The sequence below is a fragment of the Ictidomys tridecemlineatus genome, chromosome 4 (genome assembly GCF_052094955.1).
Source record: "Ictidomys tridecemlineatus isolate mIctTri1 chromosome 4, mIctTri1.hap1, whole genome shotgun sequence".
In the NCBI taxonomy this organism is placed as follows: Eukaryota; Metazoa; Chordata; class Mammalia; order Rodentia; family Sciuridae; genus Ictidomys; species Ictidomys tridecemlineatus.
The window spans coordinates 54,960,565-54,987,845 of NC_135480.1; the positions used below are offsets into that span (position 1 = coordinate 54,960,565).

At 39.9% G+C, this 27,281-nt stretch overlaps 1 protein-coding gene across 1 annotated transcript; it reads right to left on the reverse strand.

Moving 5' to 3' along the window:
• Window positions 1–22,422, reverse strand: Olfml1 (olfactomedin like 1). The gene is made up of 3 exons (XM_005341073.5): window positions 21,745–22,422; window positions 17,473–17,761; window positions 1–1,761 (listed from the first exon to the last, which is right to left on the reverse strand). Exons 1-3 carry the CDS (start codon window positions 21,868–21,870, stop codon window positions 971–973), a joined length of 1,206 nt encoding a protein of 401 aa, XP_005341130.1. The 5' UTR covers window positions 21,871–22,422; the 3' UTR covers window positions 1–970.
• Between the last annotated feature and the right edge of the window lie 4,859 nt (window positions 22,423–27,281).

Consider the following 27,281-nt stretch of genomic DNA (forward strand, 5'->3'; position numbering starts at 1 on the left):
TTATTTGCTTAGTGTTACTTTTATTGCAAAAGAGAGAAGCAAATGACAGTAAGGCAGGATGAGGTAGAGGTGGTGTCCTCACCCTTAAGCTGGCTTTCTGGAGGAAGTAGCTTTTGAAAGACCTATAAGAAGGTCTTGTGCAGACGTGAAAACTGACTTAAGAGGGAGACTATTATTTTTAGACTGAACTATGAACACACTGATTATAAATGGCTGGGTGAACAAAAATAAATATTTGATGCTTCCTTGGGCAATGGAAGGACTATGAGATTTGTAGCAGTTTCTAGCTCTTTCATTTTGTGGTTGTACTACTTTCAACAACTCACCTAGACCCTTTCTTATCCTGTAGAATGGCAATTGTAAAGACTTGCTCACATCTCACAGAGTGAGAATTAAATAATATGCAAATACTTTGCAACTAAAAAGTAGTATTCAGATGTTAATGTTTTTAACTCTATTATAATATTTACTTCACTTGGTAGAAAGGCAAGACTAGGGGAAATAAAGATTAAACATCAATAAGAAATAGTACTTTCGTTGGGCAGTGAAAAATGAAAAAAATATTTATGGGCATTTGGGAAAGACAGGAGAGGAGTCTGAGTATCTGTGGGGACATATGATTCTTACTGTTAAGGGATAAAAGCAGAGTTAAAGCAAATGCTGGAGAACAAAAAAGAAAAGGCTAGAAGTCAGCAGGACCAGAATGTAGCTGGCCACGAGGGCCAGGACATTTGGATGAGTAATGGACTTTGCTGAAAATTCTCCAATGATGGACTCTCCTCTATGTTCTTGGAAGATTCCCTAATGCATTGCCACCTGGGAAAGGATGCATATGTATTCCCACTTCTACAACCTATTCCTGTGTGTGACCAGAGTGATACTACATTGTGAAGAGGTTGTGGTCTCAGTGTCCCAGAGAGCAGTTGCCAAAGCCATGATGTTACTCTCCCTCCCTCCCAGTTGCAACATGTTACTCCAGAGGCAGCTTTCTCTTTGTCTGGAGTCTGTAAAGGATCTGGTTTCCTTCATTCCAGGCATAGAGCTGCTTATCTCTGGGATTGTAATGGATCATGGAATGGCTTCTTGGCCGCCTGGGGAAGAACAAGTTGGACAGATTCTCCTCCCTGATAGTGTCCAGTGGATCATAGACGCAGGTGATGCGATGCGGGCCCTGGCCACCAGAACTGTAGACTACATAGAGAACCCCACACATGAGGAACGAGGCTTCAGCATCCTGGCTTCTGCAAGGAGTATCCCATGAGTGCTCCACTCCCAGTGTGCCAGGCTCAATTTTTGTGAGAACCAAATGGCCTTGGATGCCTGGACCTGAGTGAATGGCCCAGAGCCCATGCTCATCCACAGCCAGGTCAATGTAAGTGAAAGGAGAGTGCTGGTAGACCAGTGCCCGGCCTGCCCCTCCTGGGAGCAGCATTCGATCTTCTACAGTCCTCTTCTGCAGATTATATTTGATTATCTCATTTGAAGTCCCTTGGCTGTGAAAAAATAGAAAACCTCTGTAGATCACCTGGCCTGATCCCTGCCAGGAAAGTGGTAGGTTTAGCTTCCGGGGAGGGGGTTTGGTGCTGTCCTCCATGAATGCCCGCATGTTTGCAAATTCCCAAACAGTGTTGTTTCTGGATCCAATTAAGAAATATACTTTTGGAGAGTCACTGCCAGCATCTTTCATCCAAGAGCCATCTGTGTCAATAGTCTTCTTCACTATTTTTAGAGACTTTATATTCGTCAGCATGTTATCACAGCCTGGCCAAACAGGAGAAAAAGGAGAAATTATTTAACATGAGATGTTTACTTTTGTGGAAGACTTACTATGCCTGGAATATCCTGTTTCCTTTCAGTTCTAATAGTGATAGGGAAAATTCTCAAGTCTACTATAAAATTATGGTCCTTAAAAGAAGAGTTCTCCTTAGGGAAATCCTAGGGCAAAAATGGAACACAGGTAAACATTTCATGTTTTTCAGATAAAATTCATTGAAATTCCAGCATTAAGCCAAGATCACTCTTTCATCTCTTATTTTTACAGATTGATTTTTCCCCATATGGTTCAGAATAAATTTATTACATGAGTTATGATATGATTCAATGATGAGTTATGATATGATTCAACGAATCAGAGACTAAATGAAGAATGGGTCTTTGGTAAGACAGTTGCTGTCCAGTTTCAAAAGTTAGCCATTTTATTCACTTCAGGATATAAGCAGCCACTTGCTGTGTCAGAGACCCTTATCATTCAAGAGTACATAGAATTGGCACAGTGAGAATGACATAGGTGTGAAGACATGTAATTCAGTTCTGTTTACCAAGATTTTACTGGGTATCTACTGTGTATTTAGCTTACAAGCTTCTCAAAAGAGTGATAAGATTTGAGGATAAATATATATATATTGGTCCTAAACCATGAGGAGATATCTTCTATTGAAGGATTCTGGCATTCTGAAAAATTCTTAACATTGCTGCAACATTGTAAGAGCTCAAATCATCCATTTGTGAATTTATGGATATATTTACTCAGAAGACTTTGAAAAATCTACAAGTCTAGGTTTTATGGGGTGAGGTATAATGGGTAGAGATGCAAAGATAAATTAGGCATGGTTCTTTCTTATTAGGTACATGCTTAGCTAGGATGTAGGATTGAAGGGTTTTTTTGTTTGGGTTATTTTTGTTGGTTTTTTGTTTGTTTGTTTTTGTCTTTTTTTAATATTTATTTTTAAGTTTTAGGTGGTTACAATATCTTTATTTTACATTTATGTGGTGCTGAGGATTGAAATCAGTGCCTCGAGCATACTGGGCGAGGATTCTACCACTGAACCACAACCCCAGCCCTGTTTTTGACAAAAGAACATACATAAGGGAGATAACATTTGAGGTAGGGAAGAATCTGCATTTGATTTGGCCCTTGAAAGATGAGAGATTAGGTAAAATAATACCTAATAAATTTAAACCAATACAACCTAAATACTTAATATTGTCTCAACTAGATGCAAATACCAATGCATAGATTAGAGCCAGCTCTATTGTCTGGAACCTTGAAGATGGAGCTAAAGAATTTGGGTTTTATTCTATTGGCAGGGATAGAACTATTGAAGTCATTGAGAAGGAAAAGACTGTCAAGGCTGTTCCACAGGGTAAGCTGGTAGCCTATGTATGATAGACTCACAAGGAAGAGAACAAAATCTGGGAGACCAATTAGGAGGTTATTTCTGTAGTCCAAACAGGATGATAAAGGGCCTAAACTAGGTGGAAGAAGATGAAGTAAAAAGAAGGGGTTTACATTATTCTAGCTCCTTACTGCCATTTCAGACTACTTACTGCTCCACCTTCATGCATACACTCTTCCTTCTTTGTATCCGTTTCTTCTCTTTCCTTTTTTTCTTTCTTTCATGTGAGTGTTTGTTACTAAAGGTTGAACTTAAGGGCACATAGAGATAGGGCCTCTTTAAGTTGCTGAGGCTAGCCTTGAACTTGGGATCCTCCTGCCTTAGCCTCCTGAATTAAATGACAGGTTTGGGCCACCATGCCTGGCCTCTTCTTTGTATCTCACCCTTTATTTTTCAACTTCTCTTAGCTTAATTGCTGACTGTTCTCCAGTACACTATGCCATATGCACAGAGTACTTCTTCAACTCCTTGAAAACTTCCTTTTAAATCACTTTAGCAAAACCCTTCAATGGGCATATTTTGAATCCCCCAACCTCCAGAACCGTTGTATAGAATTGTTAGAAATCAACAATTCTAATATCCCCACCTTTCCAACAGTATCTTACCCTTCCATTTCTCCCTCCTTGTTTATTTGAAGTGCTGTAAATTAATAAGTCTCTTTTTATTTTTTCATGGAATACTATTTTTATTGGTGCAATATAATTATGCATAAAAGTGGGATTCATTATGTCATATTCATCCATATACATAATTTGATCATTCTCATTTCTTTGTACCTTCCCTTTCCTTCCCCTCCTCCCTCCCCCATCCTCTTGTCTGATGATCTCCTTTCCATTATTATTAGTATCAGCATTTTAACTAGTATCTTACAGATTTCATTTCCCAGTACTTCCCCCATGCCCTTCCCTCCTCCCTCCCTCTCAATCCCCTTCCTCTACTCTATTGGTCTCTCTTCTAGATAAATTTCTTTTAATATCAATTCCTTAAGAGGCTTGTGACCACTTTAAATATGTTCACCCTAAAATTATCTACTAGAACACCTTTCTTATTTCTTTGAGATCACTTATTTTTATTGATAATTTTTTTTGTTTTATTTATAAGCTCATTGTTATCTCCCCAACTAGACTCAACAAGAAAAAGGCCTCTGTCTTCATGTTTAGTATTGTGCCCTAATGGCTAACTCAGTGCTTTGAAGGTTCTGTACATGTCTATTGAATTAATACAGAAAATAATTTCATTTAAGCAGATATTTTTCCTAGGATCTAAATAGCACTGCATATCCTGAGTTCTGACCACAGGCCCATCTTAAGTAAATAATCATTTGAAAAGTACTTTAATGCTTTTAAGACACTTTCAAATCCATTATTTTCACTTAAAAAAAAGATTCCAACCTAAGGTTCTTGTGAAGGGAACATGTGGCAGATGTAGGGGTGGGGAGCAAGCGAAGCTGGGAAGAGCTAGTCCCAGTCAGTCCTTTCTGTGGTTATGTTACTACTGGCTACTCCCAGAGGCAGAGAGACCTTGCCTGGCCCACACTATGGCCAGGGAAAGACTTGAGGGTGAACTGCAGTAATCTCTCAGCCATCAGCAGTCACCATGTCTCCATGCTGACAGGCTTCACCAGTCTGAGAACTTGCTTTCCTTTAGCCTCTAGGTCACCACTTTCCTGAGTGTCCTGGCCTATAGGAAACCAGAGTCCTGGGAAGGCACATGGGAACCTTATGTATTTCAGGAGTGGCCAAGAGACGGACTCTTTAGTAAACTTAACTACTGGTGGCTATAGAATTTTTGTGAAAGAGGACAAATGAGCTGTGCTGTTTACAGGACCCCTTCTCTGCTTGAGCACAGGAGACCTTTTCCAGTGCCACAAGCTCAGCTTGTCTGATGTGAAGCGTCTGCTCTTCCCAGATCCTATATTGACCATAGAGGATAAATGAGTAAGGCTTTAAGCCTGCAAGGACTTTTATGGAGGAAGAGGGGTTCCATGGGTTATTAGAGAAGCCTAGAAGCTATTCCTTATTAAGGAATGAGCACAGGGCTGAAGAAGTTAATAAATGTCTGACAAATATATAAAATATATTTGATAATATTCAAGGATCTTTGTATTAACTTATGTAATTCTTATGAATTTCAGTGGTAGATAGTTTCATCCCCCTTTTCCAAATGAAGAAAAATTAAGGCTTGCACAAGTTACTTGGAAAGGTCACTCAGCTATGGGAAGGAGTCCTCTGAGCTCATTCAAGCTGAAAGGCATGAGCTGGGGCACCTGTGTCTAGCCTCAGCAGCATATTGGTGGGCATGTATGGTGGGAAGGGGAGGAGAGTGATATGTCCTGGCATGAGGGCCATGGACCTCTGAGGATGACAGGATATCTGTCTTGACTAGGTGCCCCCCTGCCTACCCATCCTTCTATCTGGGAAGAAGGCCAGCAGGCTTGCAGCCCAGCTATGGAAGGACTGTGTCTAAGAATAAGGCACGTGAATGTCTTACCCAAAGAAAACATTCATTTAAAATACAGAAGAAACAAACACACACTTTCTTCCTTTTCCTTCTATGCCTCCTTTCATTGAATGCAGAACCCTTAGAGAAATAACAAGACAGTGCTGATATATGGTTAGGATCAGGGAAATGCAGCTCTGGGGAAAAAGAAAAGAGAAATTCTCCCATGTTCTCCCTCTGCTTTTACTACCCCTTCCTTTGTAGATAGAACCCAGGGCTGGGAGTCAGAGACCCAAATCCAGAACACTATATCCCCTAAAAGTCCCTTTGTCAATTCAGTCTTGGTTCTACCATGAAGGGTTTTAGGCTAAATGCTCTCTCATTTTCTTCAGGGATGATCTTCTATAAATATTATAAATCATTCTTCTTTTAGAATTTAGGGAGAGTACATTTTCAGTGTTTCAGTAAAGGAGTAAGTTAAAATTTCCTGCTGTGCTTATCTTGAGAGGAGATAATTAGCAGAAGGAAAAAGTTGAGGAAGGATTGGAAATAATAAATATAAAACCTTTGAGTCCAGTCAAAATGCAAATTACTTATCAGAGACAATGGCATGCAAGGTTTCACCTGCTAACCAGAGAAATAAAATCTGTTTCCCCCTCAGGCAGAATTGCAGACAAGCAATTAGGGTCGAATTTGGCCCAAGGCCTCACAGTGAATTCTTAGGCAAATATATCATTTATTTTAATCTTTTAAAATATTTCCCTTATTTTATATAACAGTCTCCAGGCCTGGTGAGATTTGTCCCTCTCTAAGACAGAGAGACTCACTCTGAGTATTAGAAATAATGGTCTGGCTGACAGTAGATTATAATTTTGGGGGTGGGCTGTAGGAGAGTAGGTAGACACAGGGAAACCAGGTTAGGAATTTGTAAGTTTATTCCAGGTGAGAGATAACCAGCTAGTGAAGGGCATGGAACGATTGGCATGGATTCAAGAAGCAGAAAAAGAGAGGTTAGGTCTTAGTTAACTGATTAGATCAAGAGTCAGATGATAACAGACCAGACTCAAAGATAGGGTGCAGGATGCTGAGACAGCAACAAAGAAGGAAAAACAGGTTTTCATGGGAAGAGTGATAAATTCATAGAAGGAGGAGAAGAAAAAACAGGAAGAGAAGAAGGAAGAAAGAATTCCTTTAAAATGATGATAATTTGGACTACTTTTTGAAATTGGTATGAAACTTGACTTGTTTGACTATCTAAATCATATCCATGTACATTTTTCAGTACATCAAGTGATAGGAAGGATATTAGGCATTGGGATGATAAAGATCCTAGTGTCAGACTAGTGGTCAGTATATAAAATTTCATGCTATTACAATAAAATTGTCTGTGTGGACTTAATTATCCTAGAGATTTGGGCCATTTGCTTTTTTCCCCACAGAACACATTTCAGATATCTCAGTGTAGCACACAAGGTCCTCAATCTTAACTTTGACTTATCATTTCCCCACCACACTGGATTGGTCTTTAGACACCAGGGAACTGGCCTTCCACAAGTTTTAGACTTTGCCCATACTTTTCCTTAATTTAATTTTGCTAAATTTGGACACATCTACTCATCTTTCAAAACAAAATTCTCTGACTGTTGCAGAGCAGTTAGCTACTCCTTAAGAGCCCAAAGCTTTCTATGTAGCCCTCTTCCAGGACAACTCCCATTGCTGGATTAGAATTGTGTATTTATTTTGTTTCCTTGCAAGAACTTTAGACAGAAGTTGTCTCTTTTTTATTTTCTTATCTCTAGTGCTTGGTTTAGGGCACAATATAAATCACCTTCACTATTCAAACTCTTAATGCTTACACTCCATACTCAAGAATCAGGGAGGTTCAAATAAAGTAGTATTTGTCCAAACTTTCTATCTCAACTTGTACTATATGAATTTTGAAATCAAATACATGAGCAGATACTATTTCACTGTCTGAATGCTTCAGAGAAACACAAATCTTGTATGAAATGTACTCAGTGAGCCATAGTATGGTTTGGCATTACTGGAGAGCCATGAATCCAGGATTAGGCTGAAACAGAGTACAGTAACTGTGCTCTATGTATTGGTCTTGGTGAGTCACCTTCAGTAAATCCATACTATAGGTTTTCCTAGGTCCCAACTTTTCTAGGTTACTAAATTCCGAGTATTCCAAGGCATCCAATACCAAGTCCTGATAGCCTTATTGGTGATTAGCGAAAGATTATGAGAAAGATAATATACTTTATCCATGCCCCTTCATTTGCATGGCTTTGTGTTGCCAATGGCATCAATCTGAGTACATCAGGGGAATGTCTGAAAGCTGCAAGGATGTGTAGTCTCTGAGTGTGAGTCTGACCTTCTTCCACCAGGGTGTCCTGACAGCTGGAGCCCAGCATGAACAACTCCCTTCCAATGCCTCCTTTGGGCCATCTTCCTATAACTTACTTACTGTAATTCTTTTTTTTTCTATAGTGCCTAATATATTCTTTCTGAAACTATACATTTATCTGTTGACATATTGTTTGACTCCCCTCAATAGAATATAAGCTTAATGAGATCCAGGGCTTAGCCTTATTCATTTTATTCACTGCATTTTCTGTCCTGGAATAGTATCTGGTGCTCAGTATAATTTTTCATTTTAATTACAATTGTAGCAAATATTAACATTTATAACAAACCTCTTTGGGGTCCTGAATAATTGTTAAGACTGTAAGGAGTTCCTAAGACTGAAAGATTGAAAACTACCATCCTAGAACATCCAGACTAGTCAATACATGGAAATGGCCAGTCCTCTGGGGGATTTCCAATCAAACAGAATGGACTTTGCATCAATTATCTGACTATTGCAACATCTCTTGAGTATTCCAAGGTTATAATTATGAACTTCTTGTTTTCATCTACTTCTCATTTAAAGAGTGAACTGCTTTTTTGTTTTATTTTTTTCTTTTGCATAATGTTTTGTTGTTTTGTTTTTAAACAATATTCTTACCAATTAGAAAAATATGAAAATGTTCTGAATTTCTCCTTTTTTCCTGGCAAGAAAACAGGGTCATTTTCATATTTTCCAGTGGATTCTTTCTATGAAATAAATCTCACTTCATCCTGTGCTTTCCATCCTCTCTCATAATGTGATGGTCTAGGGCCTACTTGCCTGAACCTGAACTTTGCAGTCACCTTCTCACTGGTTCTTATGTTTCTTCTCAAAAACACCAATCACACTCATATCTGGTTCCCTGTTTTCATATAGACACTTGCATATTAAAAACTCTTCTTGGTTGCTACCTGTTTCCATGAACTTTGAAACCAAAAGCCTGATGTTGATGCAATTAAACATTATAGTGGAATGATGGACTCTGGAGCTGGAATTGGAATCTGCTTTAACCAAAAGAATGTAGTCAAAATGGCCAGGCTAAGTCACCTAAGGGCCTTGTGTGCTTCTGTCCTGTCTCTGCCATCTGCTTCCATCATCAGAATGAGCTCAAGTCAGCCTCCTGGAGGATCAGGGACCAAATGAAGGAAATGCAAGTCACCCCAGATGAGCCCCTCCCCAACCAGCCATCCCCAGATAATGTACCATGGGTTGCAGATTCATAAGCAAGTCAAGCCTGGCCCAGGTCAACAGAACTACCCAGCCACCCTGTAGACCCATGGGAAATAATAAATGCTGTTTGAAAGTTTTGAAGTGATTTGTTATGTGACATCATTGTGGCAACAGACAACTTTTATGGGGCAGGATAGAGGTGAAGAATGGTGAGCAGACAAGGATGCTGAGATGTGGCTAGCTTGTCTGGGGCAGTATGCACTACTGGATACAGCAGGAATACGGGGTTGGGAGATGGGGCTGTGTGAATCTCTGAGCCGAAGCATCTACATGTGAAAGTTGGGGTTGTCTAGTATGACTGTCATGGGCATTAGACAAGATAACAGATAAAAGGGCTTTATTCAATCCCAGGCCAATTGTTACCTTCATTTTCTAACAAATTGCTTTGCTTAGAACACATTGATCTCCTACCCTGATTTAAGCACTGTGATAGTCCTGGGAAACAGCATGAATATTTTAGATATGCATGTAGTATATTTTATGTTTTCAGGCTAGCAGGTCAAATGGACAGCATAAGCATCAGAGACAAGAAGGAGTGACACAAGATAAAACTGAGAAATTTTAAAGTTGCTGTGTTTGCTTGTTGGCTTCTGACCTACTGTTACAATAAAAATAAGTACAATAAACACAGTGAAAACAGTATTCACAGTTTTTTTATTTAATTATCAGATACTCTTGTTATAAAGAAAAATAAATTACTTAAAGAAGGCTAAGCTGGTCTCAGGTTGTAAAAGGCTTTCTTGATGTTTTATGCAGTTTGCTTGACCTTGTAGATTAGTAATTACCATTGAAGCAGCTAAGGTCGTGAGGTGTTGACTAGCAAGGTAACACTGGTGGCCACAGAGGAGGAATCACTGGAAACAGGGACAGCGGGGAGGCAAGAAAGTCAGTGAGGAGCCTCTCACAGTAATCAAAACTGGATATGATCAGAGATCAGTGCAGGTGGAAAGAACACATTTGCCAGATATTCAGAAGAAAGAATCTATTGGATAGGGTGACTAGTCAGATGTACACCAGAGGGAGTGAATGAGGTACGGGGAAGCAGAAGGATTTCATTGTTTAATAAAAATCAATGAAGAAAACGAAGGGAACTAAAAACAAGGGGGTAGGGGAAGAAAATTGATCCTTCTTGGGCAGGGCTTTAAAGAATGATTTAAGTCAGTCTCTTTATAAGTAGGAATCATCCTCAAATTAAAACCAAGAGAACATAGTCTTCAAACTGCCACACACAATAAGATCGGAAACTTCTGGGCCTAGGCATCTACTCTCAGAATAGAGGGCTTCTACTTCCCATGCTTCTGGGGCAGCCCTAGAGATAGCTTTGCTAGCTTCAGTCTCTTCCTCCTGTGTCCCCTCAACCTTTCCAACTGCTAGTCCATTCTGTACCCTGTGGCCAGAATGAACTTTCTAAAACCTTCATCTGAACCCTGGCACTCCCACGCTCATCTCTATTCAGCAGAGCAGCACAATGGATGAGGATGGCACGGTGGTAGGAGCCCGTCTTGGTCTGAATCTCAGCTCTGCCGTCTCTTAGCTGTGCATCTTAGACAAATTATTTATCCTCTCAGTGTCTTAGTTTCCTTTGCTATAAAGTGGGGAAAATGCTGATACCTATCTCCTACAGTTATTGTCAGCATTACATGATATTAATAAGATGTATAAAATTCTTAAAGATCACCTGGTATGTAATAAGCACTCAATACATATTGGCTGCTGTTAGTCTCATTTCCCAAAGTTTGCAAGTATGAACTAGTTTAGCACAAAGAAACAGCTCCTTTCTGGCTCTTTAATCTCCTCTGTACAACATTCTCCTCTACCTGAGCTCTATTGAACACATAAACACACTGAACCCTAAATACCTTTGTACTGCCATAGGCTGTTCCATTTGCTTAAAATACCCTTAGCTTTTTTCCATGATTGGAATTCAGCCTGAGGATTACTTTCCAGAGTCTATAGTCCTCCCATCTCCATGGCAACCCTGACCCTATCTACTTAATGCCTCTCCCTGAGCTTCTATGACACACTGTATCATAGACATACTGTATCACTGTAGCAGTTATCACTCTGGGCTGTTATTCTGGTGTGTAGGTGCCTTCTCCACTTGGCTGTAAACTTTTTGAGAAAAAAGATATTATCCTATCCAACATTCCATCTCTAATGCCTGGCACAATGTCAACATATATCTGAAATTCAGTTAGGCGTTTGTTGACTCAATGAACAAATGAGTGAGAGAGAATAAATGGATGTTTATACCATCTGCAGCCAAATGTTACCAGCTGATGTGATATGGCACCTTTCATTAGTGTCCCAAGATATCCTCATAGACAACAGGGCTTCTAGATGGATAAACAAAGGAAATGTTAAGTACATAGGCATTTCAGGATCCATGAGCACCGGCTCTCCAGGGGGATGCCCAGGATTAGCTGAATTGTACACACACTTTCAATGTTGCTGGCCTTGTGAATGCAGCAACTTCTGTGTGCATTGCACTTTCATGCTCTTCTGTATTTCCCCTGCAGGCATACCTGTAGTCTCCTCCTTTGTGGTAAATACATCTATTGCAAATTACTTAGACTTCTTTTAATGTTGTGTTCCACTCATCACAAACTAACAGACTTTCGGAGTTGGCTCAAAGAAAATGTTTTATTTGACTTCCAGTGGATTATTTGTTTAGTCATTTTGTTTTTGATTTTCTGCCTTTTTAAAAAATGGATTTGAAAAAAAATAAATAAATAAAAAATGGATTTGAATATGGGGCATGAACAATTTCTCTACCTGCATGGATCCCAGAGGTATTTAAATATGCTGCAACAGACTTTCTTCTTTGAAACATGATCTAACAAAAGATGTGAGTTATTTAATTCAGTAGGGTCAGGGTTACTTGAGGTAACTTTTGTGCACCCTTTGCAATAAAAGAAGCTGTTCTAAAATAGGAAGTAAAATAAATTTTTTAAAAAGCCATTATAGCAGATTTTAACTTTCTTAGTAAGTTTTCTTCAAAAGCTATTTACAAGTTAAAAAAGAAGTTAATACCTTTATCCAGTCAAGAATGCAGCCTGTGGAATCTTCCAAAGACTTTGGTTGGAGAATTCTTAGTCTATGTGTCTGAGGCCATAGTGCCTTGCCGTAAATTGACTCGAATACAATACAAAATCTTATTTTAGCAATAACAATTTTTGTACTCAGGACTTGAAATTATTTAAAATATAAGTTTGATTACATTCAGTAACACTCATTTTCAGTCTAAATTATGTATGTATGTGAAATAGGTGGGGAGGGAGGGAGAGAGAGGAAGAGAGATGGAGAAATTTAAGATTCTAAGAATTTTATTTAACCCTAAAAATCCCTGGGATTAAGATTTTGTGTGAATATCATTTGGGGATCATCTGAAGATAAAGTCTAAAGTCTGAAGTCTTGATAGCTATAAGGAATGGCCTTATTATAGAGCCATCTTCTTTTATTTATTACCCCAAATATCTGGCCCTTATTAGTTGTCATAGAAATATCCTTAGCAGAAATGAAAACCACTTAGACTAATATGTATTAGAATTTCCCGGAAGTCTCCTTGGATAAAAAGGTTGAATTTTCCAAAGAAGTTGCTTCATCTACTCTCTAGAGGTTTTTCTAAGAAATGCTCTAACACAGCAAGTATATCTGAATGAAACCCTGTGATTTGACTTCTGGGAAACTTTCTCTGGCCCACAACCCCCAGATGTTTGTCTAGGCAAAGAAGCCGATTTGAGTTTTAGGATTTTAGTAAAATTATTTTACAGAATAAATGGCACAGTCCTGGTAAGCCAAGGGTTGAAGACAGAAAGATTGGGAACTTCCAGGAAGAAGGTGGATTCAGGTATTTGAGGCACTGTGGTAGGCAGAATTCCAAATGGCCCTTATGATCCTCACCACAACCAAAGAATGACCTAATTATCCCTTCCCCTGGGGTATGGGCAGGATCTGGGCATATGAGAGGACAGTACTCTGTGACTGTGTTATATTGCAAGACAAAGCTGACAGGATTTTACAGATAGAAAAAAGATTCCAAATCTGTTGATTATGAGTTAATCAAAAAACGAAGATGATGGTGCAGGGGACTGAGGTAGGAGAATTGCAAGTTCAAAGGCAGCCTCAGTAACTTAGAGAGACCCTGCCCTGTCTCAAAATGAAATAAATAAATAAACAAATAAATAAATAAATAAATAGAGCCGGGATGTGACTCAGTAGCTAAGCATGCCTGGGTTCAATCCCTGGTACCAAACAACAACAAAAGAAAAAGCAAAAAAAAAATACCAAAGACGATTATAGGAGGCTTACCATAATCAGATAAAAACTCTTAAAAGAGGCACTCTGTACTTCTGAAGAGAAGCAGTCTCTTTTTGGCCTTGAAGGAGCAATAGACATGCTATAAACAACCAATGGAGAGGGAAGACTCTGGAAGCCAGAGGTCTCAGTCCTGTAACTACAGGCAGCAGACTCAGCTAAACTGTGCATGGACTCCTGACTCTCAGAAACTGTGATAATACATCTGTATTGCTTTAAGCTGCTAAATCTATGGTAATTTGTTGGGCAACATTAGAAGATGGATATCGGCATAGTTACTAACAAAAATGGCAAAAGGGAAGAAAAAAGCAGAGACGGCACAGTATGTAAAATACAAAATGACACAGAGTTGGGGAAAAAGTGGCATTATGAAGTCTAACCTTGGACTGAGAAACTTGGAAAATAGATAGGTCAGAGGAGCACTAATCACAAGGTTGTAGTTGTTAACCTTTCCCTAAACCAATCTCTGCCTGGCCTCTGCCATCAGTATCTCTTCTAGAAACAATTACTATGGCCTCCTCCATGTGAGGCCCTGTCCTACACTCTGTAAATACAGAAAGAAGATGTCAACATGCTCATGGCCTAATTGAGGAGTCAAATATACACAAATATGAGTGATTAAGCATGCTAAATGCTATGTGTGTATGTGTATGTGTGTGTGTGTGAGTATACATACAAACACATATGTAAGTATATATATGAATATATATAAGAAGCAGCAGCTGAGATCAGCTTGGGCCATTATATAAAAGGCTCAGAGAGTAGAAAGGATTTTTGTTGTTGTTGATAATTAGTGGTGAACAACAACAAAAAATGCTATGCTATATGATCCACGTTGTGTTGTGAGGAGGTCTACCCGTAGCAGATGGATTGTAGGAGGCAAGAGAAGCTGGCACAGGATGCAAACGAGTCCCGTTCATTCCTGTGTCCCATGCAGCCCATCCAATAGAGGAGGGCAAGAAGTGTTGGCTGAATCATAAACAGATACATCATCAAACCGGAGTTCCAGAGTCAACAGGCATGTAAGCAACAGTCTCTGGGAGGTTGAGAGAGAATTTTCCGTTTACCACAGAGTTGGGAGAGAAAATATCTGAGCTCCAGTGTGTGAGGGATGAGATAGGAGTTTAAAAAGCATCAAGTCGGGCTGGGGATGTGGCTCAAGCGGTAGTGCGTTCGCCTGGCATGCTTGCGGCCCGGGTTCGATCCTCAACACCACATACAAACAAAGATGTTGTGTCCACCAAAAACTAAAAAAAATAAATATGAAAATTCTCTAAATAAAATAAAATAAAAAGTATCAAGTCCAGTGTCAGGATTGTTTCTCAGCTCCAGTTGGGAGTGGAAAAGAATAATCTCAAAGCCCCAAGACTTAAGGTGTCCAAGGACTTAAGGTGTCCAGGGAATAGGAGCAACCTAGGAATCTGATTCAGCAACACCCTTCAGACTTGGGCCACACTGGCACCTAATCTTTCACATCACCTTTTTTTTTTTTTTTTTTTGTGGGGGGGGGGTACTGGAAGGCAAACCCATGGCCTCTTGCGTGCTAAATAAGCACTCTACTGCTGAGCCACACGTGCACACCCATCAGCTTTTTAGGCAGCTTCTGTTCATCCTTGGGTGACCCCCCCCTTTGTCCCCTTCCCACTTTCCTTCCTGTGCTTCATCTTTATCCCCTATCTGCTCACTTCTCAGAAGATGATTCATATCAGGACAATGCCAAGGCCAAAATGGACCACTGACTTGACCAATTTGATCCTCTCCTTCATACTATAGATAAAGCACCCTCTTGTTTTTATTCTGACTCAGAGTTAAAATGTTTTGCTTTTTCTTCTTTTTATTAAAGTCTAACTGATTCCTCTGCCTGGGTTGACCATCCTTCATTCATTTTGTTGTTGTTGTTCACTTAGTTACTCCCTGACAATTATTTATTTGAATGCAGATACTATTCTAGGTACCTAGATAATATTCTAGGTACTATTCTAGGTACTCTCCAGTACCTAGAATATTGAACATGAAACAACATGTCCAGGATCTCAGAGAGTTGATATTATAGCTGGAGAATTAGAAAAAAAAAAGCAGTGAGCAAATAAATGAACTATAATATCTCAGAGTTTTAAGTTGCTGTGGTTCGAATGTGTCTCCCAAAAGTTCATGTGTTGAAAACTTAATCCTCAGAGTCCTATGTTAATAGTATTTGGAAGCAGGTCCTTTGGGGTGTAATTAGGATTGGAGAGATGATGAGAGGCAATCCTCCACGATTGCATTAGTGGCTTTATAAGAAGAGGAAGAGAGCCCCAATAGCACATTTGTTCTGTCACATAATTTGGTGCCTTTTATCATGTTATAATGCAGCAAGATGGCCCTTGCCAGATGCCAAACAGTTGCTCAACATCATCCTCTTGGACATTCCAGCCTCTAGAACCATGAAGTAAATAAACCTCTATTCTTGATAAATTACTCAGTCTGTGGCACTCAGTTATAGCAACAGAAAATGGACTAAGACATAAGTGAAAAACAGTTGAGTAATAAGTGCTCCCAAACTCCTCTTGGGTTTCCTAGTCCAGTGTATTGCATACCATTCAATGACCTAAACCCAAACCTCAGGAGGCATCCTGAACTCATTCCTCTCCCTGTCCTTTATTTTTACTTTCAATTACAAATTATCAAACCACGTGGATTCCAGCTGTCAATGGCTCTCAAATCCACCTGCTCTCCTCTGTGCTGTGACACCTAATGCCAACTTGCCCAAATCATTGCAGAATCCCCCTGACAGGTCTCCTCTCTCTCTCTGGTCTTGCCCTCTTCCTTCATAGGAATAATTCAATGGTTCTCCATAGTTACTCCAGTAAAGTTCAACCTCCTTAGCACAGCATGCTAGGTCTTTCATAATCTGGGTCCTACTAAGCTCTTCAACACAGTTTTCCTACACTCACCAGCCCTACACAGCTTTCACTCAGCCCTATTTGCAGATCTGCTTATCAAGGTGCTACATACCCTTGTCCATGCCTTTATGTGTTCTGTCCTCACTTGACATGCCTTCAGATCAATATTCTCTAACTTCTTTCTAACTTCTTTCAAAATTCAGATCAAATGTCACTTCATTTAGGAAGACCCTTCTTCTTCCAACAACCCATGGGGTTCTTATAAAAAAATACAGTGAGAAGATATGTGAAACTGTAGGTCTGTGATGACATTCAGCTTCTGACATATTTCCCTGATGGAGTTTCTTGAGTATAGGGCACACATAATTAGCACATGAATAAAGTTTTCCTATTTCCAAAGGTAGACTCTTGAGGAGGGAGACTTGTCTCCCTTGTTGTTATAATGAAATGGACTCATGCACAGAAACTTTTCCTTCTACTTTGTGTGCTTGTTACATGATACTTTTGATTATAGTTTGAGCTACTTAATGGCCTGTAAGTAGCTTCTGATAGATCACAAAATTGAAGACAAATTCCCTGGATATCACATCCCAGGCAGGACACATAGTCATATACATATAGTAATAATCCACTGCAAATTCCCAGCCCTGAGGGTTGGCTGTTGCGTTTCCAGTTTCAGAGTGTTGGTTTGGCATGTTGACAGCTGCTCCCTATTTCCAGGAAAGATCTGGAACCACATGCCTCCACCAAACCAAGGTCTATCAGGAAGCAAGCTCCTAGGTTAACCTCTGACACTGTAGCCCTGACCTTCCATGGGGAATTAAGACACTCCCTGTGAAAGGAACAGCTACTTCCCCAGAAGGTATTTTCCCCTTGGACAACTGTTCCCTGCACAGGTTGTTCTGCCAGCACATGCACACAAAAGCCCACAGCCACTTCTTATGCATTACTTGATGACACTCCCTAACTGTACCAGGTCTGCACCTTTCTGAATGTGACAGACCCTAGAAGGGGTAGTAAAAGATGCAGTTCTTACTTGCATTCAGCAGAGTGCGGATCTTTTTCTCTTCCTCAGCTTCTTGAAGTAGCTTTTCTGCCAGTGTCTTGTCCTCTGTTTCTACACATATGTCAGATTCTCGGAGGTATTCCAGGTAGTCAATCTCCCGCTGGGCACGTTCCACTCTCAGGGCCAGGTTATTTACTGCACTCTTATACTCACTGGTGTAGGTCTGACATCTTCCCAGCATAACCGATATGTTTTTTGAGAATTCTCGGAAGTCTTGAATATATGCCCTTGTTGCTTGGGTACATTTTTCCAGCCCTTGCTTCAGTCAGAAAATAAATTATCAAATTACTATTAGTTATTCAAATTACCCAAGTAATAAAAATAGCTATCATTCATCAAAAATACAAATAATTTAAAAAATGAGAAATAAATGTTACCCATAATCCTAAATTCAAAAGTACTATTGATAATTAATATTTTTGAAAGATCTCATGTATTTAGTGATATACATATCTATGTTGTGTGTTTGTATTTATAATGTTGTATGTGTGTGTGTGTGTTTGTGTGTGTGAGATACTAGGAATTAAACTCAGGGCCTTGTACATGGTAGGTAAGCTCTCTACCACTGAGCTACATCCCCAGTCCTTTTTAAAAGATTTTTATTTTGAGACAGGATCTCACTAAATTTTTCTGGCCAGCCTCAAACTTGTGATCCTCTTGCCTCAGCCTCTTGAATAGCTGGTATTAAAGGTGTGCACCCATTGTATTCATAAATATATGTTTTAAAATATGACTTTGTATATGTTTTGTAACATTTTTAACTTGCTGATATATAAACATATTTTAATATCGATTAATATATATCTGTACCTAAAACTTTTGAGCCTTTTAAAATTAATAAGTAAAAGTTCTTTGTGTTTATGGCATATGCAATGATGTTTTAATACATGTATACATTGTGAAAGGACTAAATCAAACCTATTAATAAATGCATTACTCCCATATTCTTTTTATTTGTAATGAGAACATTCAAAATTTGCTTACTTGGTGATTTTAAGGTATGCAATATAGTTATTAACTATAGTCATCATGGTGTAGGATAGATTTCTTGAACTTGTTCCTTCTAACTGAAATTTTGCATCTTTCAACCAAGATCTCTCCATTGCTCCTACCCCTCAGCCACTTTCAATGACCATTCTACTCTGTTTCTATGAGTTCAGCTTTTTCAGATTCCTCTTATCAGTGAACTCATTCGAGGTTTGATTTTCGGTGGTTGGCTTATGTCACTTGGCATACGTCCTCCAAGTTCACTTATGGCAATGCAAATGACCTCCTTTTAAGGCTAAATTTTATTCCATTTGGTGTATATACATTTTCTTTATCCATCTATATCATAATCAATAAGATATACCATTTCATTGATTAGTATCCCATTATTTTTCTGTAATATTTATTTATTAATTTATTTATTGGTACCAGAGATTGAACCTAGGGGTGCTTTACCACTAAGCTACATCCTCAATCCTTTTTATTTTTTATTTTGAGACAGGGTCTCCCTAAATGGCCAAGACTAGTCTCTAACTTGCGAGCTTCCTGCCTCAGCATCCCAAGCACTGGATAACAGGCGTGTGCCGCCACACCCACCTGTCCTACTCTCTCTTTTTTTTTAAATAGCATGTCTTTACTTTAATAAGTTTTTTTTCCCAAATTCTCCAGAAAAAGCAGACAACAACTTTTCCCCATACACTTTAAGCAACACCAATCTTCAAAACCATATTATACTCAAATATCAGAATACATAAGGAATCATTTGAAAAACTAAATTAAGATGATACTTGGAAAATGAAATCGTGCATTCTCATAAATATGATGCTTGATTTTTTTTTGTGTGTACACCTGCCTTCTTTCTCAAAAATACCCAAGAAACTGTTAATAATGATTACCTTTGCATAGAGGAAATACAATGAAATACAATGAAGAAAGATATAATCTTGTTTTTCATGTAATATCTTTCTACATACTTGAAACTTACTATAATCCTTTTTCTCAAGGGATTTTTTTTTCTTTATTGATACATTATAATTATTCCAAATAATAGGATTCTTTGTGACATATCCACATGTGCCCATAATCTGATCAATTTCATTGGCCCAACTTTCCCCCTGTTCCTCCCTCCCCATGATCCCTATCCTCTAAGCTACTGATCTCCTTTTTATTTTCATGAAATTCTCACCCCAGTGAGCTTCATCCCCAACTCTCTTTATTATTATTGTTTTGAGACAGGGTCTTAGTAAGTTGCTGGGGCTGATCTCAAACCTGTGATCCTCCTGCCTCAGTCACCTGAGTCGCTGGAATTTATAGGCGAGAGCCTCTGAACCTTGCTCTAAAAATCCCCCACTTAAAAAAAAATTATTTGTTCGTTCTTAAGTGGTCATTTATGTAGCTTTCAATTTTCTTTTTTCATTCAAACAATGCTGAGAAGAAAAAAAAAAACTCTTTACATTTTCATGTGCTTAACTGGTTTTCTTAGGATAGAGTTCCAGAAGTAAGCTCCATCCCCAACACCTGGCTCAGTACCAATCATAGAGTAGTATTCAACAAATATTTGGCCAAAGAGTATATGTACTTAAAAGCTCATTTGGCACAGTTTAACGAAAATCTCTGTAGTTCAAACATCAATATTTAAGGCACTTCATTTTGTAGGTAAAGTAATAGAGATATAAAGAGATAGGAAGGAGAGACAGGAGGGATTAAAAGTAATTCCCTAAATCTATATCCTCTTTCTTCTTATCCCTCTGAGATGTCCCTCTCATGGTGGGAACTATATTACTTAGTTATTAAGTGTATTGACCAACAGTGCCTGCCACCTGGGACTTGGCTTCACCTCCAGGTCAGGACCAGGTGGGAAGATCTATAAAAGTCACATCCTTGTTTTTAAAATCCACATTCAGAATTATGAGAATATCCCTGTGTACATTATACCCTTGTCTGCACACAATCTCTTAAAGTATTGAAGGACAGTTTGCAAGTTATTAGTAGCTCTAATCCCAGGGCAAGTTGGTGCAAAAGGCTGAGAATAATTATGACATTTTTAAGTAGTGAGACTGGGAGGTTTGTGGAGAGGGAGCTAGTGAAGCAGCAATAAGAGGCCACTGGGCTGGAACATTTCACCCACAGCCTTCAGGCCTTAATCTGGCCACTGGACAATGTTAAGCAATTCATTCTGGCTGCCCTATTGAATCATTTTTACCGACTGTAGCTAGATGAGCAAATCATTTGGACTTGAACATTTTTCAGGAAAATACAGAAAATAAATTGGAGATCAAAGTGTATTAGAAGATAAATAATAGACCAATTATTTAACTTTTTAAAAAATTAAGTATGAAATAGTGGCTATCAATGCTAGGGTGTGGCAAAGACCAGGGCAGAGGATTACATTTGTTTTGAGAACCTGTCTGACTTACAAAAATGTTGGGTTTTGTACATTTTAACAAAGTAGATGCCTAAATGCTTTCTCTGTACTCAACATAGTTGAAATATGCCATTTCTCAGTCCAAGTCCTGTTTGACAAAAAAAAAAAAAAAAAAAAACAGAAAAAAAACCACTAAGACTTAGTCTGTCAGTACACTCTTATGACTTTTGACAGGGACACATTGGTTTATCAAAAAAAGACAAAAAACTAAAATCTATTAACATCTTGATACAGTAAAACATGAAGAAAAAGTGACCAAAAGCTCTAATTTTTATATTTTAAAACATGAAGTATTAAATTTTAAATGTCCAGGGCTGGGGATATGGCTCAAGCGGTAGCGCGCTCGCCTGGCATGCGTGCGGCCCGGGTTCGATCCTCAGCACCACATACCAACAAAGATGTTGTGTCCGCCGAGAACTAAAAAATAAATATTAAAAAAAAAATTAAAAAAAAAATTTTAAATGTCCAGTATTTGGACATTTACCTAACATGCTAGGCAATGTTTTAAGTATGGATTAATGACCCAACACAAACCACCCACAACTTCTCAGAGCTGGAATCTTTGTGTTAAATCTTCAGAATAATCTTAGAAAGTAATTTATATTATTATCTCCATTTTATAGATGAGAAAAACTGCCAGATCAGAGAACAGAAGGAAGCCAAGGTCTGGGAAAATGGATTCTAGAATTGATGCCCTAAACTAATAGACTACACACATTTGTGTCATTTTAGATATGGATTTATCACCTCCTATACATTCCAGTAGACAATACAGCAAGGTGACTTCCAGGAGGCATGTTCCCTGTGCAAATTTCACAGATGTCACCTACCTCTAAGACTTGAAAGCGCTGGTAGATATAATGCACCATGGCTGGATCCTGGGCATACTGTGGTGGGGGCAGAAAGGCTGCAAGGAACAGAACCAGCAGAGCAGAAGCTCCCCAAAGGGCCACCATGATCCTGCAAACTCTGCCAGGAGTGGAATCTTAAAGTGGTCCTTAGAGAAGTCTCAAGGGTCCAGGTGGTGGTCTTCTGTTATCTATTGGCTGCTTTGGGAAATCCTTGAAAAACAATGTCTTGCACAGCCGGAGAGCAAAGTCAGCTTGTTATTCCACCCAATGCATGATCTCAGTTTGTGAGCTGGTGATCAAGTCCAGCTGTTGGTAAAGTCAGTTCCTGGAGTCCTTGCAGGCTCACTTGGTGCAGAGAGCTTCCTGAGTTCAGCCTCTGCTGCCCTCACCCTTGACATGCACAGACCCTCCCCAGGCTAATGGCTGCACACAGCTTTCAGCTTTCAGTGTAGGAGGGGGTGGGGAGGCCTTTCCTCTGCTCCCCTCCCCCAGCTGTTTCCTTTTTACTTTTGCTTTCCTCCTCCCTAATAGACTCTGCCGTCCAATCAGAGGCCTGACCCAACACAAACCACCCCCAATAACTTCTGGAGTTGGAATCTCAGTTGAGTTTCTGGCAGAAGTTCCCAGGATCCTTTTCCCAGAAGTTCTGTTGGGAGACCCACCTCTCCTCCAGACTTACTTTGCATTCCTGCAGCTCTTAAAGGCACAGCAAGGAAAAATGAACCCTGATCTACCACTGTCTCTGAAAAGCCAATGCACAGGGCTGCATTGCTCAGTGAGCAGAGAGGCACAATGAGCTACAGGCCTGGCTTCCCTGGGTTGAGTCCAGAAGATTTTTCTTAAGAAGAAAAACAATTAATAAGATAGTGATGCTTCTAGAGCCAAGCCAAAGTGCAACTCCTTTGTAAAGAAGTCCTAGAGTTTTCTGTCACAAATGTCAGAATTCCCTTTAGACAGCTACAGGCTAGAAATACATAGCATCCAACTTCTGCAGTTTCCAATCCAGTTGAAGATAAATCAGATCCCTAGAGCCAAGTGGTAAAATCTTCTAATTTTATACTTGCTGTTCAGGCTTTTACCTATCTCAACCACTTCTTCATGAGTGTGTTCAGGACTTCCCAGGGTTCTTTATCAATCACTACCAAGGTGGGGAAGATTGGGGTATCTATGAGATATGGAAAGACTTCTGGCCAATAATCAGAAGACCTTTGCATTTGGTCCCTGCAATAGACACTGGAAATCTGAGAAATTTCTATTGGCAGCCCTTGAAAGTTCTTGTTCCCAGTATATGTTCCTCCCCATTCCTCTTTAATATGACCTTAGCTCCCATTTCTCTCCAATCCTTTTGTCAAGTCCCAAACAATAGCTCCTCATTCTGAAAAACAATATCTCCTATTTCTGAGAACCTTCTTTGAACTTGAATTGTCCCTAAAACTAGTTGAACTTTAGTTATCTCTTTAGCTGAATCTTTATTAAAAAATCCTGACTCAGGCTCCTTCTGTGGCTCAAGTGGTAGCGCGCTCGCCTGGCATGTGTGCGGCCCGGGTTCGATCCTCAGCACCACATACCAACAAAGATGTTGTGTCCGTCGAGAACTAAAAAATAAATATTAAAAAAAAAAAAACAACTTCTCATCCTTGGCATTTTAAATAGTCTCATACAAAAGTGTTTTGGTGATTTTCTACCATGAATGCCTCAAGTCCTAACACTGAGATTGTAAACTAAGATGAAAAAGATTCAGTAGAGCAAAATTCTTGTCTCGCAATTAATACTTGGGTGGGTGCTGTCATTGTGGGCTTTCTGTAGTATGCTTAGATTATTTCTGCACTGAAATGCGCATTCAATAGTAATAAAACCTAAAGAATTACCAGACAGTCCATGAGGAAGGAATGTCCCAAGGATCCTCAGTCGTAGCAGAAGTCCTCAGGTTGGTTCCAGGGCTGCTGTTGCCCCTATGTCTCTGGCATGGGCTCCAAAGAGCTTGGCCCCATTCTGGGATGGACTCCCTTGTCTCCCTGCTAGTGATGCAGGCTCCTCACCACTCTCTCTATGGTTACCAGCTTCACAGGGACAAATCGGGCCTCTGACTGACCATACCTGGTCTTAGTTGGAAAGCTTTTTTATTTTTGGTACCACTGATTGAATCCAGGGGCACTGAACCACTGAGCCACAATCCAAGCCCTTTTTTATATTTTATTTAGAAACAAGGTCTCATTGAGTTTCTCAGTATCTCACTGAATTGCTGAGGCTGGCTTTGAAATTGCAAACCTCCTGCCTCAGCCTGCTAAACTGTTGGGATTACATGTGTGCCATAAGGCCCAGCAAGAGCTTTACTCTGTGTAATCCCAAAGAAGCACGAATCCCATTACTGGCAGCCGTAGGACTGATGATCCACGGGACAGACCCAGAATGGAAACCCTCATTTCTTGTGACCAGAGGTTTCAAAAAGCAAAACAAACAAATAAACAACAACAACAAAAAAAACTAGCTAACTTTGGAGATAGTCCCAGCTTTGACTGACACAAACTGGCCAGCCATGACCATCTTTATTTAGAGTATTCCTACTCATTGGGTGCTGTTCTTATGGGCCAGCCTATATGGACAATGACCAAACAGACTCCATTTTACCCTAAGACTCCATATCATGTAAGAAATGCTTCTCCCATGGGAAAGCCCTGCCTCTGTACCCATTAATATTTACCTAGCATAGCATTCTTGGCAACACAAAATAGTTCTTTGGTTTCCATTTTTCTTGGACAATGTACCTTGTAAGAGATTGATTGTCTAGACGTTAGTAACCATTCTCTAACTTGTACTCAACTAGAGTCATTTTGATCCGCTTCCCTTCTGCTTGCTTGCTGCAATGCCAACCTGTAAAGTCCTGTGGGAAATACCAATGTACCTATTGCATTGTCTCACTAACTGCCCAATCCACCTTCTCTACCTGCTTGCTTACAGCTACATCAACCCAGATTTTGCCTTTAAATATCCTAAAATGCTCAGACTTGGGGTTGTTCCTTGCAGAAACAGTTATGAGTCCTGCGGGGAGCAGTTGCCAGCTGTCCAGCTAAATAAAGACTCTTCAATTTGGACAAAACTGGGACTTGGTGTGTTTTCTGAGGGACCTGCCCCACAACACTATGTTGGTAGGCAAGAAAAAGATGGTTTTCTGCCTTTAAGCTGCAGTTGGGGTGAAACCAATCACTTTGCTTTGCTGTCTTCTTCCTTATATTTAACCTCTTTAATCACTACTCTGAGCTCACTAGTGAGCACAGTAGTCAACATGTGACTCTTCCCTCCATCTTTTCTCCTCTGAAAGGATCTGATCCTTTTGTTCTCTTATCTCAGTATCCTGAGAGGGGGAACTTTTGTCTGGTGATACCCACCGCTATTTCCTCAGAGTAGTGATTGAACCCAGGGGCACTTAACCACTGAGCCACATCTCCAGCCCTTATTATTTTTTATTTTGAGATAGGGTCTTGATAAATTGCTGAGGCTGGCTTTGATCTCGCAATTCTCCTGCCTCAGCCTCCTGAGCCTCTGAGATTACAGGCGTGTACCACAGCATCCAGCTGGATTCACTAGTTCTTGATCTGCAAGCTCTGCCCTGAACTATCTTCTGAAAGTGACCCTCCCAGTTACAACCTCCCCCCCACCAACGTTGATCTTATCCAGACCTCAAGTTCATCTTGGGATTCTTTGCTTCTCTCTCCACACCACACCCCCCATCCCCCGCTGGTGGCTCCTTCTTCTTCTGCATTCCCGTGTTAGCTTTTTTTGCTGACTAAAAGACCCAACCAGAACAACTTTAGAGGAGGAAAAGTTTATTTGAGGGTCACGATTCAGAGGTCTCAATCCACAGACATAGACATTCCTCAGGGCTCAAGGTCAGGCTGAAACATCATAGCAGAAGAATGTGGCAGAGAGAAGCAGCTCACAGGATGGTCAAAAAGCAGCGAGCACTTCTAATGCCCCACCTCCTCCAGCCACACCCAATCCTCCCTTCAATTACCACTTAATTAATTCCATCAGGTGATTAATTCACTGATTGTGTTAAGGTGCTCAAACCCAATCATTTCCCCTCTGAATCCTCTTGCATTGTCTCACAGGTGAGCATTTGGGGAACATCTCACATCCAAACCATAACAATCCCCATATTAACTGACCACTTGACTTATCCTCCACTTAACTAGGAGATGCTGATTAGGCTTGAGGAAGGCAATTCTGCCTTGTCAAGGAGTCAGAGGCCAGCCCAACAGAATCCCCCCTGGAACAACAGGCTTCATCATTGATATACACACAGTATGTCTCCTCCTTTTCTTCTGTTCTCTTCTCCCTTTCCCCTCCACTTTGTCCCTTATCTTTTATTGCCACTCCTACCCCACTTCATAGCTATTGGCTTTAATGTCATCCTCAAATTTTTCATCCTTTTACAAGTAATGGCATTCTTTCCTGCATGAGTGGTTGTAGCAGCTTCTAATTTCCTGTGTTCATCTCTAGATACAGAACTGACTGGTTTTAATGAAAACTCTCTATAGTGTGACCTCTGCTAATCTTCCTACAACTCATACCATTCCTCCTCCACAAAAGCCACATCTAATTGTTCCCAAACTCTCATGAGATTTTTTTTTTAATATTTGATATCTTTGCTTATGGAAGTCCTACAATCTAGAACATCTCTCCCTTTGTAATTAGTGAATTCTTACTCATTCTTCAGATCTTCCTCTAACCCCAATCTAGGCAGAATACCCCTCTCTCCTCTGTTTCCATGCATGTGGAAATTGGAATCTTGGCAATTTGAGGGAAAGACAATCTGGACATTGACACTCTGGTGGAGAGGTGTGGGCTTGTAGCCTTTGGGTGTGAAAAGAGGAAGAGAAGAAACATTACACTGTAAAAGGGCTGAGCTGTGTCCCCACCCCAATTTCTATGGTGGAGCCCTAGTCCCTGTGTAATCCAGAATCTGTATTTTGAGGCAGAGCCTTTAAAAAGGTAATTAAGTAAAAATGAGGTACTTAGTGTGGATCTTAAACCAATGTGACTAATGTCTCTGTAACAAAAGAGGAAATCTGGAGGCACAGGAGAGGTACATGCACATAGAAAAGACCACAAGAGGATACAGTGAGGAAGCAGCCACCTACAAGCTAAGGAAAGAGGCCTCAAAGGAAACCACATCTGCTGACATTTTGATCTGGGCCTTGCAATCTACAATTGTGAGAAAATAAATGTCTCTTGTTTAAGTCACTCAGCCTATGGAACTTTGTTTTGGAAAAGGAAGTCAACTGATATAAGCACTGAGTGAGTTGTAAAAGAAGGCAGTGTGGAGACAAAATATAGAAGTTCCACTGGGGTGTGCAGGGTGTTCTTGGCCAGATATAACTTGATAAGGGAATTCCTGGGTGACATACACTGATGATTTCCAATTGCAGGTTTACGCAGGTCTTGAGGTCCAAACCCACTTTCCATCTGCCTGCTGGACATTCATATTTGGATGTGGAATAGACATCACAGACTTT

What these genes read in the sequence shown, in the direction of transcription:
- Olfml1 (XM_005341073.5), bottom strand. Translation starts at nt 21,870, where the DNA reads ATGGTGGCCCTTTGGGGAGCTTCTGCTCTGCTGGTTCTGTTCCTTGCA. An exon ending in AGCGCTTTCAAGTCTTAGAG is followed by an intron (nt 17,762 to 21,744) that starts GTAGGTGACATC and finishes TTCTGACTGAAG; the next exon opens with CAAGGGCTGGAAAAATGTAC. An exon ending in CCGCACTCTGCTGAATGCAA is followed by an intron (nt 1,762 to 17,472) that starts GTAAGAACTGCA and finishes CTGTTTGGCCAG; the next exon opens with GCTGTGATAACATGCTGACG.